The 20,279-nt window shown below is 42.7% G+C and overlaps 1 protein-coding gene across 3 annotated transcripts in view; it reads right to left on the bottom strand.

Annotated features, from left to right (window-relative positions):
- Positions 1-20,279, bottom strand: part of LOC125458861 (sodium- and chloride-dependent neutral and basic amino acid transporter B(0+)-like) — a 56,062-nt gene that overhangs the window by 20,228 nt on the left and 15,555 nt on the right. For 2 of the 3 annotated variants that reach the window (XM_048544619.2, XM_048544621.2), the window contains 4 exons: positions 12,969-13,109; positions 11,522-11,750; positions 9,077-9,202; positions 3,796-3,914 (listed from right to left, as the gene is read on the bottom strand). In XM_048544619.2, the coding sequence (XP_048400576.1) occupies positions 3,796-3,914; positions 9,077-9,202; positions 11,522-11,750; positions 12,969-13,109 (615 nt within the window). The remainder of the gene's footprint in view (positions 1-3,795; positions 3,915-9,076; positions 9,203-11,521; positions 11,751-12,968; positions 13,110-20,279) is intronic. The other variant, XM_048544620.2, reaches the window with a different exon arrangement.

Raw genomic sequence — 20,279 nt, 5'->3', positions numbered from 1 at the left:
CAACCTTCACATCCAACATATCATTCTCCACCACTTCTGCCACCTATAATCTAACCCCATAACCAAAGATATATTTCCCTTCCCACCCCAATCAGCCTTTTGTAGGGACTACTCCATCCGCGAATCCCTTGTCCAGTCCACACTCTCCACTACCCCCATCACCCCGGCACCTTTCCATGCAACAGCAAGAAGTGCTACACTTGCCCCTACACCTCTGCCCTCACCTCCATTCAAGGCACAAAAAAGCCTTCCACATTAGACAGGGGTTCACCTGCACATCTGCCAACATAGTCCATTGTATCCACTGCTCTCAATGTGGTCTCCTTTACATCAGTGCAGCCAAGCAGAGGCTTGGAGATTGTTTTGTCAAGCACTGTTTGTGACAAATGACATCACCTTCTGGTCACAAACTATTTTAACTCCCCCTTGCAATCCCTGGATGATATGCCCATCCTGAGCCTCCTCCAGTGTCATAATGATGCCACCCACAAACTGGAGAAGCAGCATTTCATATTCTGCCTTGGGAGCCTACAGCCCAATGGCCTAAATGTGGATTTTACCAGTTTCAAAATCTTCCCACCCCCAGCTTCAACCCATGATCAACCCTCTCATCCTGCCTCCTTGACCTGACACAACCTGTCCATTTTCTCTCCCACCTATCTGTCCCTCTCACTTCACTAACCAATCCCCACAACTCCCTACTTGACTTATCTATCATTACCCCACTTACCTTCACTAGCCCCACCCTTCCCCTCTCTATTTATTTCTGAGTTCCCTAACCTGTCCCCATTTCTGAAGAAGGATCCCGTCCCGAATGTCAACATTCCTGTTTCTCTGATGCTGCTTGGCATGCTATGTTCCTCCACCTCCACACTATGTTAGAACAAAGAAACAAAGAAACGAAGAAACCTACAGCACAGGAACAGGCCCTTCGGCCCTCCAAGCCTGCGCCGATCAAGATCCTCTGTCTAATCTGTCATCTATTTTCTAACGGTCTGTGTCCATTTGCTCCCTGCCCATCCATGTACCTGTCCAAATATATCTTAAAAGACGCTAATGTGCCTGCGTCTACCACCTCCACTGGCAACGCATTCCAGGAACCCTCCACCCTCTGTGTAAAGAACTTTCCATACGTATCTCCCTTAAACTTTTCTCCACTCACTTTGAACTCATGACCTCTAGTAATTGAGTCCCCCACTCTGGGAAAAAGTTTTTTGCTATCCAGCCTGTCGAAACCCCTCATGATTTTGTAGACCTCAATCAGGTCCCCCCTCAATCTCCGTCTTTGTAATGAAAATAATCCTAATCTATTCAACCTCTCTTCATAGCTAGCACCCTCCATACCTGGCAACATCCTGGTGAACCTCCTCTGCACCCTCTCCAAAGCATCCATATCCTTTTGGTAATGTGGCGACCAGAACTGTACACAGTACTCCAAATGTGGCCGACAAATTGTCTCTGACTCCAGGGTCTGTACAGTGTCATACTATCTCCGATATGGTATACCTCTCTTTACTAACCAAGGCAAAGATTTTGAGGGGAGGGTTATTATGCTGGATATGTAAAATGCTAGTTAGACCACAGTTAGTATCGTGTGCAGTTCTGGAATCCATATCTGATGGATGTGTATTATGATGTTGGGTAGAGTACTTGTAGATTGGGAGATAGGGAGTTAGAATTTGATACTTGCAAAATGTTAAGGGGGAAAACATTGCATAGTCCGTTTAAAAGATGATGTGCTTTTTCTATGCCTAGAGATTTAAAATGGACATCTGTGAGCAGCACCGTGAAAGCTTGCAAGTACACAGAGAGCACCAAAATTGGAACATTTGTATTAAAAGGCTGCACAATTAGCAGGCCAAGCAGCAGTTTTTACCAAGACAACAAATTGTGAATTTAACCAATCAATCTGAATGAGGCACTTGGATATCAAAAACCAATTAAGCTTAAATCTAATAGTTTTGACAACATAGGACCAATCCTATTGTAAGAAATATTGATATGTCATTAAGGGTATGCAAGAAGGGGCACTTGGACAAAGTCCCAGAGCTGACTGCCATCCCCCAGATCTAACAGCCATCAGGCCTCAACAGATAATCACTGGGTCTCACAGACTTCTCTATGTCTTAATGAAAGCACCATCTAAATAACCACGGTACCCATGGCACAACTAGTTAACCTTCCTGGCTGAAAAATTGGCAGAGAAGGTACAGAACATTCCGGAAGTCATGTACCCAGCTGTAATTTTGAGAGGCTAAATTCTATTCTTTTTATAAGTAGGACCCATATTTATTGGAAAAGCATACTATTAGAATCTTGTTTTATTCAGGAATAGTTAGTAGTTCAATGGGATTTATTTGGTAAGGTAGTAGTTTAGTCAATTTTTTCACTGTTAGAGTTAGATAAATAAATTGATACTAGTTGATTGTAAAACGAGTATCAGGGATTTATTTTGTTTAACTACTAGAAGTTGCTGAAAGTCAGGATACAATATTTTTCACACTCCTTTTACAGGTTATAGGGCAAAGTGCTCTTCTTTGGGTGTTTCAGTGTTAGTTCTCAGGTCAACCTCTGCTTTATGACATGTAATTGTACTGGAGAGGGTGAGGAGATTTACCAGGATGTTGCCTGGGCTGGAGAGCTCAGTTATAAAGAGATATTGAACAGACCAGAATTGCTTTCATTCGAGCAGAGGAAATTGAGAGAGGACCTGACTGAGATGTATAAAATTATGAGAAGTATAGATAGGATAAACAGAATGAAACATTTCCCCTTGGTAGAAGGATCAATGGCCAGGACATAAGATAAGGAGTAGAAGGTTTGGAACAGACGTTTCAAACAGATGACCTTTCCAGAGTTACAAGGTCCAGTCTCCTCAAACTGTCCTGAAGGGACAATTCTGTCATCCCAGGAATCAGTCTGGTGATGTCTGCTGCACTGCCTCTATGGTAAGTGTATCCTTCCTTAGGTAACTGTATCAAAACTGTACACAAGACTCCAGGTGAGCTATTATCAAGGCTCTATACAAATGTGTCATCCTGACAACTCACATTCCAATCTAGCTTTGTGCTGTGTGCAAACTTGGAAACTGCTGAAAAAAGACTCATTTAATAAAAGTTTTTTGTCTTGAATTCATCAGAAGAATTCACAAGAAAGACCAATGTAAAGAGAAACAACAATTTGTACTGTATGTGTAAGTAGTGCTGATGGGTTTGCAAATAGAAGCTGATTGTTAAAAGCAGTGTTATGGAGAATACACCAGTTAGATGGTAACTGACAGTTAATTACCAAACTCATCAGAGACTTTCAAACTAAGAATGAGTCTTTTATTCGTCCTCTGTGTGCCTTCTGTTGGAGCAATCTTGAATTCATACCCATATATTTCCTGCTTTCTTACAGGCTTTAATTTTGTTTACTTACCTCCTTTGTGGCACCTTATTAAGTACTTTCTCCAAATAATTTCACCCAGTCACTGATGACTCTGAGTGTACCAATTTTGGGAATGTATTTTCACATGTTAAAACAGTAATATCCCCACAACATTTATATTCAATTCACATTTTAACTTCCGAATGCTGGAACTGTTTCCAGTATAAACAATGCAGCATCCCCTCTTAATTGGATTGTCCACCAGAATTTGTTAACAAAACCATAAGCTACCTGATCAGTGGTGAGTACTTTCACCTGAACTAGACTGACACTGAGTTAGAAATGCACAACAGTCATCCACATTTACTTTTTATTGCAATCTAGGACTAAATATGGAACGGTAAAAATTACTAAATGACAACATACCTGTGTAACACATAGAAGGCCACAGAAAAAAAATAACGAACAAACAAAAATAGTCAGAAAAAGGCGCCTTGATCGTAGAACCCTCGGGAACACATCCACAATGGCTGTTATAACTGATTCTAATGAAAGCAATCATTAAATGAGATTAGTGATTCATCAATAATTTACACAATCCCAAAGAAACCCAGTAATGCCAATGCTGACAAATTGGTGAGGAGAACATAGAACATAGAACAATACAGCGCAGAACAGGCCCTTTGGCTCTGGATGTTGCGCCGACCTGTGAACTAATCTAAGCCCCTAATGTGGCTGAGTTAACTACATTGGCAGGCAGGGCGTTCCACACCCTTACCACTCTCTGAGTAAAGAACCTGCCTCTGAAAACTGTCTTAAATCTATCACCAAGATAATAAAATGTGAGGCTGGATGAACACAGCTGGCCAAGCAGCATCTCAGGAGCACAAAACCATTTCCACTCCCCCTCCCATTCTCTAGAACCATTTCCACTCCCCCTCCCATTCTCTAGAAACCATTTCCACTCCCCCTCCCATTCTCTAGATGACATGTCCATCATGGGCCTCCTGCACTGCCACAATGATGCCACCCGAAGGTTGCAGGAACAGCAACTCATATTCCGCCTGGGAACCCTGCAGCCTAATGGTATCAATGTGGACTTCACCACCTTCAAAATCTCCCCTTCCCCTACCGCATCCCTAAACCAGCCCAGTTCGTCCCCTCCCCCCACTGCACCACACAACCAGCCCAGCTCTTCCCCCCCACCCACTGCATCCCAAAACCAGTCCAACCTGTCTCTGCCTCCCTAACCGGTTCTTCCTCTCACCCATCCCTTCCTCCCACCCCAAGCCGCACCCCCATCTACCTACTAACCTCATCCCACCTCCTTGACCTGTCCGTCTTCCCTGGACTGACCTATCCCCTCCCTACCTCCCCACCTATACTCTCTCCACCTATCTTCTTTACTCTCCATCTTCGGTCCGCCTCCCCCTCTCTCCCTATTAAGCTTTTGAGCTCCTGAGATGCTGCTTGGCCTGCTGTGTTCATCCAGCCTCACATTTTATTATCTTGGAATTCTCCAGCATCTACAGTTCCCATTATCTCTTTAAATCTATCACCGCTCAATTTGTAGCTATGCCCCCTCGTACAAGCTGACATCATCATCCTCAGAAAAAGACTCACTGTCCACCCTATCTAATCCTCTAAGCATCTTGTATGTCTCTATTCAATCCCCTCTTAGCCTTCTTCCCTCCAATGAGAACAGACCCAAGTCCCTCAGCCTTTCTTCATAAGGCAGGAGGGATTGGCAGAATTTCCTCACCTTAGTTCCTCACTATCTACTGATGCTGTGCCAGTATAGCTGTTATGTCTTTCAAACAATCACCCAGCCTGGCTCTTCTGCAACTATACTGTTCCACACCCCAGCCAATTCTCAGTGCTTGTTCCAAGTAGTGCACAGTGTGAAAAAGGACTGATTTGTCAGTTTAGGAAAGCGGATAGGTCAATAACAAATGGTTTCTCTCTCCATATTTGACATGGAGCTCTGAGATTTGAGTCCAGAGTCAATGTTGAGGATTTCCAGACCTAATGACATCTGTGAATGAGCTACTGTGCCATCCTTTCAGAGTGGGAGATGGATGATTAAGTGACATTTGTTGTAAGCTATGAGTCAGTGAATAGGATGATGTCAGACTGTTACTCCACTGGAAAACCATAGCAGGTCAGACAGCATCCAAGCAGTAGCAAAGTCAACGTTTTGGGCCAAAACCCTTGATCAGGACTGAGGATGGGGAGGGGAGTCCAGAAGAAAATAGAGGAAGGAAGGGTAAGTGGGATGATGATAGGTGGATACAGGTGAGAAGTTGTTGTGTTTGGTCAGTGGTAAGGGTGGAACGAATAGGTGAGTAGGAAGATGGACAGGTTAGGTCAGGGCAGGAACGTGAGGAGGAAAGTGAGGGCTGGATAGGGGATAAGGCTGGGGGTGGAGGGCTTTTGAATCTGGTGAAGTCAACACTGAGCAGATTGGGCTGTAAGCTCCTAAGGCAAAATATCAGGTGTTGTTCCTCCAGTTTACATTTGGCCTCACGCTGACAGTATAGGAGTCCAAGGATGGACTTGCCACCAAGGGAGTGGGAGGGGGGATTAAAATGGATAGCAACTGAAGATTGGGTTGGTTGATGCATGCGTAGTGCAGATGCTCCGCAAACCAATACCCGAGCCTGCATTTGGTCTCCCCAGTATAGAGAAGGCTACTTTGGGAGTAATGGATACAGAAGATCAGGATGGATGAAATGCAGGTGAATCTCTGGCAGACCTGGAAGGATTGTTTGGGGCCTTAGACGCAGGTAAGAAGGGGAGGTGTGGGGGCAGGTGTTGCAGCTTTTTGTGGTTGCAGGGAAAAGTGCTGGTTCAGTGGAAAATTTGGTGGGGACTGTAGAACTGATGAGGGACTCCGGGAATGAATAGTATCTGCAAAAACCAGATGGGTTGGGGAAGGAAGTTTTTTTTGGTGGTGGGGCCTGATTTTAGGTGGTGGATATGTTGGAATATGATGCATTAGATATAGATGTTTGTGGGGTGGTACGTGAGGATGAAGAGGACTCTATTCTTGTTGTAGTAGGTGGGAGGGGGTTTGAGGGCCAATGTGTGAGAAATGGAGGAGATGTGGTTGAGGGCATCCTTAATAACAGAGGAGGGGAAACTATGGTCCCTAAAGTAGGAGGATTTCTTGGATATCCTGCAGTAGAACGCCTCACCCTAGGAGTAGGTGCAGCAGAGGCAGAGGAATTGAGAGTATGGGGTAATGTTTTTGTAGGAGGCTAGGTAATAGGATGTTTAGCAAAGATAGTTGGTAACCAAGATAGTGGGTTTGAAATGGATGCCAGTGGTGAGATGGTTTGCAGAGATGGAGACAGAAGAGTCAATGAAGGGGAGGAGGCATCAGAAATGGTCCAGATGAATTTGGGGATGAGGTAGAAGGTGTTGGAAGTATACAAGAGGTGCAACACCTGCCCCTACACCACCCTCTCACCTGCGCCAAAGGCCCCAAACAACCCTTCTAGATCTAGCAGGGATTCACCCGCACTTCATCCAACCTGATCTACTATATCCGTTACTCCTGATGTGGTCTCCTCAATAGTGTGTGCCTTTGTCATTTCTGTTGCCTAGATGCTTGCCAGCTTTAGAGTCCCTTCAGCTCTATACCTCTTAGCGCAATAATTAGTTACAGATAAGGGGCTGCTTAGACCATTTCAAAGGGGAGTTCCATGTATGCCTCATCTACATGGTGACAGGATTCTCTAGGGTTTCTGAATTAATCTAATCACATAACTACAATGTCACCATTCCTAAACACTTTTTAAAAATGTAATCCTGTCCCTTTCACTCTGGCGTGAGACAAACTGCTCAGGATGGATCTTAAACTGCACAGTGATTATCCTCAGATAACCTAGGTACAAACTGAGCATTTTCTGAAAGTTCAGTTGGGGATGTGGATATCACTGATTGGGCCGTCATTCATTGTCCAACCCTAATTGTCCTTGGGAAGGTGGCAGTGAGTTACCATTTTGAACTACTGCTGTCCTTGCACTGTATGGACACCAAAATGCAAATAAAAAGAGAGTTCCAGGTTTTTGACCCAATGACAGGGAAAGAACGATGATATATTTTCTAGTCATGATGGTGAGTAGTTTACACAAGAACGTAAGAACTAAGAAGTAGGAGCAGGAGTAGGCTATCTGGCCCTTCAAGCCTGTCAGCCACTCAATAAGATCATGGTTGATCTTTTTCCTGGACTCAATTCCACTTACCCACCTGATCACCATAGCCCTTAATTTATTTACTGTTCAAAAATCTATCAAAAATCAACGAGGCTGCCTCAAATATTTCACTGAGCAGGGAATTCTACAGATTCACAACCCTTTGGGTGAAGAAGTTCCTCCTCAACTTATTCCTAAAACTGCTCCCCTTATTTTGAGGCTATGCCCCTTAGTTCTTGTTTCACCCGCCAGTGGAAACAACCTTCTTGCTTCTACCTTATCTGTACTCTTCATAATTTTGCATGTTTCTATAAGTTTACCCCCCTCATTCTTCTAAATTCCAATGAATATAGCCCTAGTCTACTTCATCTCTCCTCTTAAGCCAACCCTCTCAACTCTGCAATCAACCTAGTGAACCTTCTGTGTATGCCCTCCAGTGCCAGTATATCCTTTCTGAAGTAAGGAGACCCAAACTGTTCACGGTACTCCAGGTGTGGCCTCACCAGCACCCTATACAGCTGCAGCAAACCTCCCTGTTTTTAAACAGTTTGGAGTAGAACTTGCAGGGGTGCTGTTCTGAAGTATCTGCTGCCCTTGTGCTTCTAGATGGCAATAGCTGTGGGTTTGGAAGGTGCTGCTGCAGAATCCTTGGTGAATTTCTGCAGAGTATCTCATCGATTGTCCACACAGCTACTTATCAGTGGTAGAGGGAGTGAATGTTGAAAGTGATGGATGGGATGCCAGTTAAGCACTTTCTTTTGTTCTGAATGGAGGTCAAGCTTCTTGAGTATCACTGGAGCTGCACCCATTCAGGCAAGTGGAGAGTATTCCATCACACTCCTGCCTTGTGCCTTGTAAATGGTGGTCAGGCTTTGCGGTGATAGATGTGAATTACTCACCACAGGATTCCTATATATATGTATGGTCAGTGGTAACCCCCAGGTTGTTAACAGTAGGCAATTCAGTGATGGAAATACTATTTACATTGCTTGGCCTGCTGTGTTCAACCAGCTCTATGCCTTATTATCCCACATGGAAGGATGATAGTTAGACCCCGCTTTGTTGGAGGTAGTTATTGCATTGTTTGTGTATCATGTATGTTACTTGTCATTTGTCAGTCTATTTCTAAATGTTGTCCAGGTCTTTCTGCCTATGATCATGGAGTGCTATGAGTGTGGGGCAAAGAACAGGGCAAGGAAATATAATCTGAAATGAGACTGAAAACTAGTGGTAATATCAATCAAACATGAATCCTGTTGTGAGAACTTCCAGATGTTGAAATGACATTTCCTTGCAGATTCTGTTAAAGCAGTTGTGAACCTATTTTCCTCAAACAGGGTGAGTTAAAAGCTCCATTGAGACAGTCAGCAGAGAATTGTAACAATGAAACATGATTCACTAACATCACCAGCAGTGATTGTTAAGCCTACATTCTTTACACAGTAACGAAAATAGGCTTCCTTTACAAAAGGAGTGAGGTTGGTTAATTAAAGTAATATCATACTTACCTGTACTAGCAAACAGACTGCTGAGTCCCACAGTAATCAACATGAAGAAAAACAAAATGGACCAGAAAGGTGCCCATGGCAATTGAGCAAGAGCCTCTGGGTAGGCAATAAAAGCTAAACCAAAACCTAAATAGTGAAAAGAATTGATATTGTAATGTCAACAGTCTTAATACAGATATTGATTGAAAACTCTAGCTCTGCAATGTAGTGTAAAAGATTAATTTGATGTGTATATAAGATAGATAACATCTTCATTAGAAAGTGATGTAAGATCACATGATCACACCCTCCCCCCACTGCACCACACAACCAGCCCAGCTCTTACCCTCCACCCACTGCATCCCAAAACCAGTCCAACCTGTCTCTGCCTCCCTAACCTGTTCTTCCTCTCACCCATCCCTTCCTCCCACCCCAAGCTGCACCTCCATCTCCTACCTACTAACTTCATCCCACCTCCTTGACCTGTCTGTCTTCCCTGGACTGACCTATCCCCCCCTACCTCCCCACCTATACACTCCTCTCCACCTATCTTCTTTTCTCTCCATCTTCGGTCCGCCTCCCACTCTCTCCCTATTTATTCCAGAACCCTCACCCCATCCCCCTCTCTGATGAAGGGTCTAGGCCCGAAACGTCAGCTTTTGTGCTCCTTAGGTGCTGCTGGGCCTGCTGTGTTCATCCAGCCTCACATTTCATTATCTTGGATTCTCCAGCATCTGCAGTTCCCATTATCACTAATGAATGATGGTTCTTTATTTTTAGATCTAATGGCCCAGATCTCCTGGTGGCTAAATAGTCATTGCTGGAGTGAAGATATGAGTTGTGTGTCAGGGCCAAGCAAGAATCCTGACACAGTTGAGTCTGTCTGTAATGTTTACGAAGGTGAAACTTCTGACAGACAATTTCCCAGCATCTGGAGCACTCCAAAAAAATTCACAACTCTTAGTCATAGTCAGAGACTTTGGCAGGCTCCAACTTGCTCAATTGTTACCCAGAAAAAGTGGGAAGTTTAAGGCTGCTTGAGCTCCTGGCTAACTATAAAATTGATCCTCCAACTCACTTCTGAACCCATCCCTGCTGCTAGAACCTAAAGCACTTCCAGCACTGAAGCTGACTCCCATCCAACCTCATTGTACACCCAGAGACACCCAATCTCCTCAGGTTTACCGGATTGCTCCCTGCATTTGAAGGTATGAACTGAAAAGAGAGGCCGGAGAAACTAGGATTGTTTCCTCTGGAGTGGCAGAGGCTGATAGATGTTTATAAAATTATGACAGGTATAGATATGGTTAACAGTCAGATTTTTTTCTTAGAGTTGAAATGTCTATTACTAGAGGGCATGCATTTAAGGTAAGAGGGGAAATTTCAAAGAGATGTGAGGACAAGTTCTTTTACCCAGAGTGTGATAGGTATCTGGAATGTGCTACTCAGGATAGTGGTGCAGGCAGATTTGTTAAGGGTACTTAAGGGGCTTTTAGAAAATCATATGAATAAGCAAAGAATTGAGAGATACAAACCATGGGTAGGCAGAAGGGAATAGAATCATAGAGTCACACAACATAGAAGCAGACCCTTCGGTCCCACCAGTGCATGCTGAACATAATCCCAAATTAAACTAATCCCAACCTTCTGCTCCTGACTAATATAATGAGAACATGAGAACATGAGAACTAGGCCCCTCAAGCCTGCCCCGCCATTCAATAAGACCATGGCTGATCTTTGAGACTCAGCTCCACTTACCCACCCACACACCATAACCCTTAATTACTTTATTGTTCAAAAATTTGTCTCTCTAAAACTTTCTTATTCAAATGTCTGTTAAACTTTGTAATTGTACCTAAGTCCACCACTTCCTCGAGAAGTTCATTCCACACATGAACCACCCTCTGTGTAACATTTGCTCCTCATGTCCTTTTTAAATCTGCCTCCTCTCACTTTAAAAAGGTACACTCTTAGTCTTTAAATTCCCCAGTTTGGGGGAAGACAACTACCATTAACTCTACCTGATTCCCTGATTATTTTTATAAAGTTTTAAAAGATCATCTCTCAACATCCTACACACCAATGAAAAAAGCCCCAGCCTATCCAGTCTTTCTTTGTAACTCAAAACTTTAATTTCATGTAATGTTCAGCGCAACATTGTGGGCCGAAGGCCCTGTTCCTGTATTGTTCTATCTCCTTGTATGCTATGACTCTTGTATACTCAGTTTTCTTCACTATCATCCCTGGTTCTTTCTCAATTTCCAAATCCCATTGACAACATTCTCTAGTTGTTCTACCATTCACTGAGATTCCAGATGCCCTGTTACTCTCATCAGTTCAAAATTCCACTGAGTTTTGCAATAAACATTTACAAACCGAGGGCTATGTGAAGACTTATAATTAGCATGATAAATGATGGAAAACAGGGCTTCAGCATCATTCAGATCGGTAAAACTCTGCAGTTACCTGACTGTGCAATCTCTGAGACAGGCTTATCTTGGATATGGGCCATGTGTCCAAGGATTGAGAAAATGACAAATCCAGCAAACACACTTGTAAGAGAATTAACGACACAGACAATGATGGCATCTCTATAGCAGTTGTTGCGGAATTTGTTGTACGATGACAGGGTTATTAAACTGCCCCATCCTATAGTAAGGGAAAAGAAAATCTGTGTTGCAGCATCTTTCCAGACCTGGAATGAGATAGAGAATTAGTCACCGTTGAGAAATTTCATTTCAGTCAATCCAACAGATAAAATTACACCAACCATGAGTCATGTGGGGCTGTAGCTAACTTAGGGAGTACTGCTCCTCACCACCTTACCCCACCATCCACCTTGTCTATATAGAGTATCTTCCGCACTTTGAATGAGGTGATGGTGGGACTTCTTCCCTCAATGAAAGCTGCTTGAGAGCTGCCTGCTATTTGCTAGCACTATGAGCAGGCCTACATTGGAGATGCTGTTGATCAGAGGGACTCCATCTATCATTGAACTGTGAGATTAACCCACTCCATTGGGCTGCATAGTATTTACCCACACTGGGTGTATGCCAGGTCAAAGGGCATGTACAAAAAGACCATAGGCATGGAGGGATTGAGAAAATTTTGGTTTTTGCATTTGAGGCAGGAGAAAGGAAGGGGGAGTGAGTGTCAACTTCTTGGGACAGTCGTGGTGGTGACAACAGGCAGCCCAGGATCTTCCGGCATCGAGCATGAGGAGATCGAATCCAGTATGGAGATGATCGAATCTTTAGGGGAGTGTGAGCCCAGCATGGCTAAGCACTTAAAAAGGAGTGAAATGTTGACCTCTTAACTATTTCTTTATTCCCTACTTCATACTAAGAGGGACTTTAATGCTGAGTTTATAATTCAACATATTTTTCTACTTATTTTTCTTATTTCTCTTATTTTTCTACTTTGTACCGAGGTACCTTTTTATCTAATGTGGTGCTGGGAATAGCAACATTGTATACTTTTCAAGCATACTCCTGTATACTCCTGTATTCCTGTATGTGATAATAAAATCTAAATCTAAATCTCAAATGTCTCATTGTTGAATCTGTTCCAAGGTTTCAGAAAGAGGGAGACATCAGGATGAGATTCTAATGCATCTCATTCCTGTCCCTCTTCCTCATTTAGTTCTATCCAAATTCTTCTCTCCCCATCATAACCCTTACTGCCCCATACCCTTCTGTTAGCAACAGGATGATAGAAACTGCAAGATAACTCATTACAAGATCACAAGTTCTCAGTTAAAATTACCACCATCCGAACTGAGTGTTCCCATATTTAACAGGAATGCCAAATGCAACAATCAGATTAAATTCACTATCTGAAATAACCAAAAACAAAGTGCAACATTTAAAAATAAAAGTACCTGAAATTCAGTCAATTATATTGTTGCATTTACCTCAGCATCAGCCAGTTTGGAGAAGTCTGACTGACTTCCAATGTAGAATTCAATCCCCTTACCAGCTCCCTCTAGGGTAACGCCTCTGATCAGGAGTATGGTCAGAACCACATAAGGGAATGTCGCAGTGAAATACACAGCCTGAGGATAGGGAACACTTTGTTAAATTTTCCTGTAATGCTAGTACAGGATATAATGAATGGAAAACCAACAAAACTGCAATGAATGCAGTAAAGTAATTCTATGATTATTGGAATTGCGATAGTGACATGAAAGATGCGTTTAACACAGCAGCAAATTGGAGTATTGTCTTAAATTTTATACAGTTCATGCACAGAAAAAATAACACATTTAACTGGAGAACAGAACATACAGATGTTGGAGATCTAAAACAAAAACAGAAATTGCTGGTGAAACTCAGCAGGTCTGGCAGCATTTGTGGGAAAAAAAAACAGAGTTAAGGTTTTGAGTCCAGTCACTCTGGAATGATGAATATGTTTAATGCCCCACTTTTACCCTTCAGCTTTCTTTCCATTTTCCATGCAAATCTCATCTCACTCTAATAAAACCTTGACCCTAATCTGCTCAATCCCTTCTACCTAGCCTTTGAGGGCAACTGGAAATTTCCAGATTGTCTGTGTTCATTGTCCATGTATCAGTGACTGAAACCCTGAGAATGGTGGACATTATTCAGGAGTTTGGTGAATCGCCGAGTCTTAAACATTGTTATGGTTGACCTGTAGGTTTAGGGATTACAGCCTTTTTGTAATGCTTCTTATTATGGGAAATATGAATTAGTTGCTGGCTCTTCACTTCCCTGATTATAATCTTATAACAAGACCAAAGAACAGAGATCAGTATAGCACAGGAACAGGCCTCCAAGAGTGCACTGATGTGATGCCTTTCTGAATTCAAAACCTTCTGCCTCTATCTGGTCCATATTGCTCTGTTCCCTGTCTATTCATGTATCTGTCAAGATGCCCTTTAAATGTTGCTATTGCATCCGCCTCCACCACTCTTCTGGTACTGCATTCCAGGCACTTAGCATCCTGTATGTAAAAAATTGCTTCTCTCATCTTCTTTAAACTTACCTCATTTTAACTTAACCTTCATCTGCTAGTGGTTGACATTTCTATCTCAGGAAAAAAAAATTCTTTCCATTCTATCCATGACTGTCATAATTCTGTAAACTTCTATCAGGTCACCTTTGAAATTCAAGTGAAAATAAACCAAGCTTGTCCAATCTGTCCACATAGCTAACACCCTCCAAACCAGGCAACATCCTGGTAAACCCTTTCTGAACCCTCTCCAAAGCTTCTGGTAATGTTCTCGTTCAGCATTGGTTGGACCCTGTATAATTTCTGTTCCCCATGAAAAGGGAATTTTACTTTACACAAGGAAGATGCTGCTGACTGAAGTACCCATTTCTAAAGGGAACTGCATTAAATGGAAAGCAGAGGAGAGACAGTGAGGCAGACAGACTTCCTGCGCTAATGAATTCTACGCTGGGGCCACAGAGATGGAGGCGAGCTCAAGGTGAGAGTACAAGTCCCACAGTTTTATCGTGGGCTCACACAATCCAAGTTGGGCCCTTTCGGGGCTGACTCAAACTAATTTTCATCACCTTTTTGTCTCTTAGAGTTAGGACAGGTTCCAACTGTAGTTTAAGTGCTGAGATTGGATTTGGGCTCAGGTTAGGGCCAAGAGGAGGTCAGAGGTCAAGGCATGTTCTGGCCAATAAAAGGACAATTAGAGTTGACTTTCTGGAAAATCTGCCCAGAAATAATCATGATTGGTCACTGGAGGTGGACTATAACCCTTGCATTGTGAGCAAGTTGAGTTCAATGTTGGAATGTTCATTACTAGTCTGAATATTCTCAGGGAAACCAAACAGCTATTTCTGTGTTCATTATTTAAGCCATTCCTGCCAATGTAACATATCACTTGAGGACCTTATTTGTCTGGTATCTTTGCTGTACAGCCCTGAAAGGCTTTGGCTCTTATAGAATTGTGACCTGGGACTGTTTCGACAACCTGCCAATTATAATGCAGTGATGTGGAGTGCTACTGTTAGACTAGGGTGGACAAAGTCAGAAGTCACATGACACCAGGTTATAGACCAACAGGTTTATTTAAGATCACATGTTTTTGGAGTACTGTTCCTTCATCAGATGAAGGTCGCTTTATCAGATGGAAGAGCAGCACTGCAAATGCTTACAATTTTAAACAAACCTGTTGTACTGTAATGTGTCATTGTGTGACTTCTGACTTTGTAATACAGTGTTTAGACCAGCAAGCCTATGAATGGCAAACCACTTACTTTCATTCTACACACAGGTAATATATTCCCCTCATTTCCAATAAATGCCTGAAGTTCATGACAAAGGAAAGAAAGGAAAGGAATGACAGGAAAGGAAAGGAAAGGCTAGAAAGTAGGAGACAGAGAATGGTGGTGGAGAGTGCTTTTCAGACTTAAGGCCTGTGACCAGCAGTGTGCCGTAAGAATTGGTGCTGCATCCATTGCATTTTGTCATCTATATAAATGATTTGGGCATGAAAATAGGAATTATGGTTATTGCAGATGACACCAAAACTGGTGGTTTAGGAGACGGTGAAGAAGGTTACCTGAGATTACAACAGGACCTTAACCAGATAGGCTAATGGGCTGAGGAATGACAAATGGAGTTTAAGTAAATAGATAAATATGAGGGACTGCATTTTGGAAAGTGAAATCAGGTCAGGCCTTAAACACTTAGTTGTAGGGTCCTTGGGAGTGTTGAGATAAAAGGAATCTTGGAGTGCGTGTTTATAGTTTCTTGAAAGTAGAGTCACAAGTAGACAGAGTAGTGAAGAAAGCATTTTGTACGCTTGCTTTTATTGGTAAATGTGTTGAGTATAGAAGTTGGGAGTTCATGTTGTGGCTCAACCTGACATTGGTTAGGCCACTTTTGGAATTCTGAGTTCAATTCTCCTTACTATAGGAAGGATGTTGTTAAATTTGTAAGGGTTCAAAAAATATTAATAAGCATGTTGCCAGGGTTGGAGGATTTGAGCTAGAGGGAGAGGCTGGAGCATTGGAGGTTGAGGGTGACCTTATAGAGGCTTATACAATCATGAAGAGCATTAGTAAGATGAATAGTCAAGGCCTTTTCTCCAGAGCAGGGAAGCCCCAAAGTAGTGGGCATAGGTTTAAGGTGAGACCGGAAAGATTTAAACGGGACCTAAGGGGCAATGTTTTCATGCCGAGGGCCGTGTGTGTTTGCAATAAGCTGTTGGAGGAAATGGTGGGGGTTGGCACAATAACAACATTTATAAGTCAACTGGGTGGGTACATGAATAGGAAGGGTTTAGAGGGATGTTGGCCAAATGCTGGCAAACAGAACTAGATTAATTTATGATATCTTATCAGCAAGGATGAGTTGAACCAAATGATCTGGTTCCATGCTGAACATCTCAATGACTATGACATCCATTTATGTTGACTCATGGGTCTCCTCCTGCCTTACTTCAGGATGGCTAAAACTCAGAGTTATCAGGAGTCCTTAGAGGAATCAGAGCCTGGGGTTTTTAGGGCACATTTGGAGATCCTGTTGCAGCAAGTGGGAGGGCCACAGAGCTTTCATGATTCCTCTGAGGGGCTCAGTACTACCAAAACAGTTTGGCTGAAGACAGTGGAAGTGGCTAGTGCTGTGAGACAACACCAGTGGAGCTGGATCCTGAGCCACCAGTGACCTTCTATGCTACAGCAAGATGGCAGTAATGTCCAAATTAGGAGTGATGCCTGATTCATGCAGTATGCTCAGCCTCGAGTAGACCATGGTGACATGATACTCAGACACAGTACCACAGCATGAATGTATGCCAAAGTGCAACAAATAAAGTACTAGTTAATGGAGGAGACTGAGGAAGATAATATGGAGTTACTTTGGGAATCTCCAAGCACAATACTTTGGGGGAAAACAAAACAGGCCATAATGTTGGAGAATTGATCAAGAAGAAGATCAAAATTCTGAATGACTCCTGACCTGTGAAGGAGAGGGCAATGGATGATGCCAAAGCAATGAAACTCTCCTCCCAGCTGTACCTGGTTATGGTGTTCATGGAATTGTACAACTGATGACAAGGGCTGATGGGGAATAGGTTGTTAGGACTGGACCCCAGCAAAATTCCCAACTGATTGCAGCTCCAGGTATGATGTTCCGAACTGTTAAGCTTGTGAGTGAGGAAAGATGAACCGGTTTGCCTTGTTTATTTATCCACCTGCTTAGTTGGACAAAATAAGTTTAATTTAAAGAGAATCCTTGCCCATCGAGGAGTTCTTTCTCCCAGGCCACATGAAAACCCTAGCCAGGTTTTCTTGAATTAACAAAATGATTGACTTAATTAATTACAAGATATAAGAAGAAGTACTAACACAACACACAATCATACAGATTAGAAATAAAAAGTGAATCTAAATATGAAAAAAAAATTGATGGATCCATCCCTCAATTGTTTGTGATAGTTGGATGTTGTAATCATTGCAGTGGAGGTTACTGGTAGTATTGAAATGATCAGTTTCACGACCCTTAGTTTTGCCGATTGGTTGAGATTCTATAGCTCTGATTCTTTTAAACTATGACTGAAGTACAGAATTTGAAGTGAGAGATAATCTTTACCTGCCATGCAGGGGCTACTCAGAGATTGTTCTTCCACTGTGACCTTCACAGGATTATAGCTCTTGAACTCAGACTGGTACACTCAAGAATATTCAGTCCCATAAGTATACTCGAGTAGAGTCGAAGTAGGCTTTTTAACCCCTGTCCTTGTGTATTTTTCAAAGGGAGAAACACAAAATGTGTCTGCAGTTTAGGATATAATCCACAATATGTCAGCCTCAGTTTATGTTTGTAGTCACAAGCAATCACAGGTCTGTCTGTTTGACCCCTTTGAAGGGCAATTGTTTGAAGTCTTCTTCAAATCCAGGGTGTGACATTCTGCCAGTCTTTCTCTCTAGACAGCCAATTAAGTTACATCCACCCCTATTTTTGAAAGCACCAGTCGTCTTTTAAAATACACACTTTGGAATTACAGGTTAAAAATGTTCACAGATCTTTGTGGTTCTGATCCACGGTCTTGACAGCAGTTTGGTAAGAACATCCTGTTCGTTAATAGAGTAGGGAGTCTCCAGCCATTGACTGCCTGTCAGACTCTCAACACAGGGAGTGCCATAGGGTCATAGAGATATACATCATGGAAAGAGACCGTGTGGCTCATAACATCCATGCCGACAAAATATCCCAAATTAATCTCACCTGCTTTCCCAACATTTGGGCAATACCCCTATAAACCCTTCCTATTCATGTAGCCATCCAGATGCCATTTAAATGTTATACCAGTGTCCACGATTTCTTCTGGCAGCTCATTGTATACACATGCCACCCTCTGCATGAAAAAGTTGCTCCTTAGGTCCCTTTTATATCTTTCCCCTATCACATTAGACCTATGCCCTCTAGTTTTGGACTCCCCTACCCTGGGAAAAAGATCTTGGCTATTCACTCTTACATTTCATGATATTATAAACCTCTATAAAGTCACCTATTCAGCCTCTCCCCATAGCTCAAACCATATAACCTTGGTAACATCCTTTTGAATCTTTTATGTACCATTTCAAAGTTAACAGTTTCTTATAGCAGGGAGACCAAAATTGAACATAGTATTCTATAAGTAGCCTGACCAATATCCTGTATAGCCGCTACATGACATCCCGACTCCTATACTCAATGCACTGAGCGATAGAGGCAAATGTAGAACTGAATGAAAAGCACAGCTGCAGGAGCTGGTATCAAAGGCAGAAATGTCTGTGTGCAGTTCTCCCAGGGGGAGAAATAATTACTGAGATACTTAGTGGTACAGTCAGACAGACCTTCAGTAGTTTCTCTTTCTGACTACATATTTGGGCCCGATGCAGTAGGTTGCTGAAAAGTAATTCTATATGTGGTAAGTATTAACCTTGCATTCTTTAGAACAGAAATCTTTGTGTGAAAATGTATAACTGGTTAACATGCTCTGAATCTTCTGAGCAGCAGGAATATGAAGCTGATTGATGCTGCACTCCCATGATTTTCCTCACTGGATACTGCCACACATGAAAGGATCTTCTGATCCTAGCAGTCATAGGAATGAACAGTGGAGTATCCACAGGGATCTCTGTCAGAGCAGAGAGCTGTGGGAACACAAATTACCCGTTTTATAGCATTACCTATTGTACAGTAAATTTAAAATGTCCAACCATTGATTATTAGTAGATAGATGAGGCTGTGACAGAGAGATAGATGCTGTGAGTAAGTGTGTGTGCGAGAACAAGTGTGAGAGCAAGAGAGAGAGTGAGTGTGAGAGAGAGAGTGTTTGCAAGTGTGAGAGTGTGAAAGATCGAGTGAGAAAGTGTGAGAGAACGATTGAGCAAACGGGAGCACAAAAGAGTGATTGTGTGTGTGTGTGTGTGTGTGTGCGCGCGCGCGTGTGTGTATGTGTGTGTGTGTGTGTGTGTGTGTGTGTGTGTGTGTGTGTGAGAGAGAGAGAGAGAGCGAGAGAGAGGGAGAGAGAGATGGAGAGAATGTAAATGAGGGAGTGAGAGAATGAGTTGGTGAGAAAACAAAGGCATGAGGGAACAAGAACAAGAGAGAGTGAGAAAGTGAGAGATTGAGTGACCATAAGAGTGAGTGTGTGAGAGAGTGTGAGTGAGTGGGTAGATAAATGAGCAGATATTTGGCATTTGTGCTCCTGAGATGCTGCTTGGCCTGCTGTGTTCATCCAGCCTCACATTTTATTATCTTGGAATTCTCCAGCATCTGCAGTTCCCATTATCTCAGACATTTGGCATTGGTTGGTTGTATTGAGGGTGGGAGGTGTATTGTTGGATTTTGGGGAAGGTGGTTGAGTTTGGCTCAGGGATATTGTCCGGTGGGTGGGAGGCCAGTTGGATATTTAAGAGCATCATCATGGGGGTCAGGAGTATTTAGGTAGTCAGGAGGTGTAAGTGGGTCAAGTCATCAGGGATTCAACAAGTGTCATTGGGATGTCAGGGGTACAGTGGCCGAGGAGTTAGACTAGGTTTCAATCTGTCTAATAGTTCCTGGGTAACTGCCGAGGCAAAATCTGCAAACTTGGAGTCACAGACATTCACAGAGGCTCCCAAGAACAGATGAATTGCCTATCAGAGGTTGAAACCTCCCACGCAATTCCCACATAATTTTGTGCAACAGGATATCCATAGGCACCTGACATGCATCTTTGGCTGTGTATATCGGTCTTTGATGATTTGGATTCAAA

Source organism: Stegostoma tigrinum, chromosome 15 (assembly GCF_030684315.1).
Source record: "Stegostoma tigrinum isolate sSteTig4 chromosome 15, sSteTig4.hap1, whole genome shotgun sequence".
Taxonomy (NCBI): Eukaryota; Metazoa; Chordata; class Chondrichthyes; order Orectolobiformes; family Stegostomatidae; genus Stegostoma; species Stegostoma tigrinum.
Note: the sequence above shows the minus strand (reverse complement) of the source record. Positions and strands in the feature narration are given on the sequence as shown.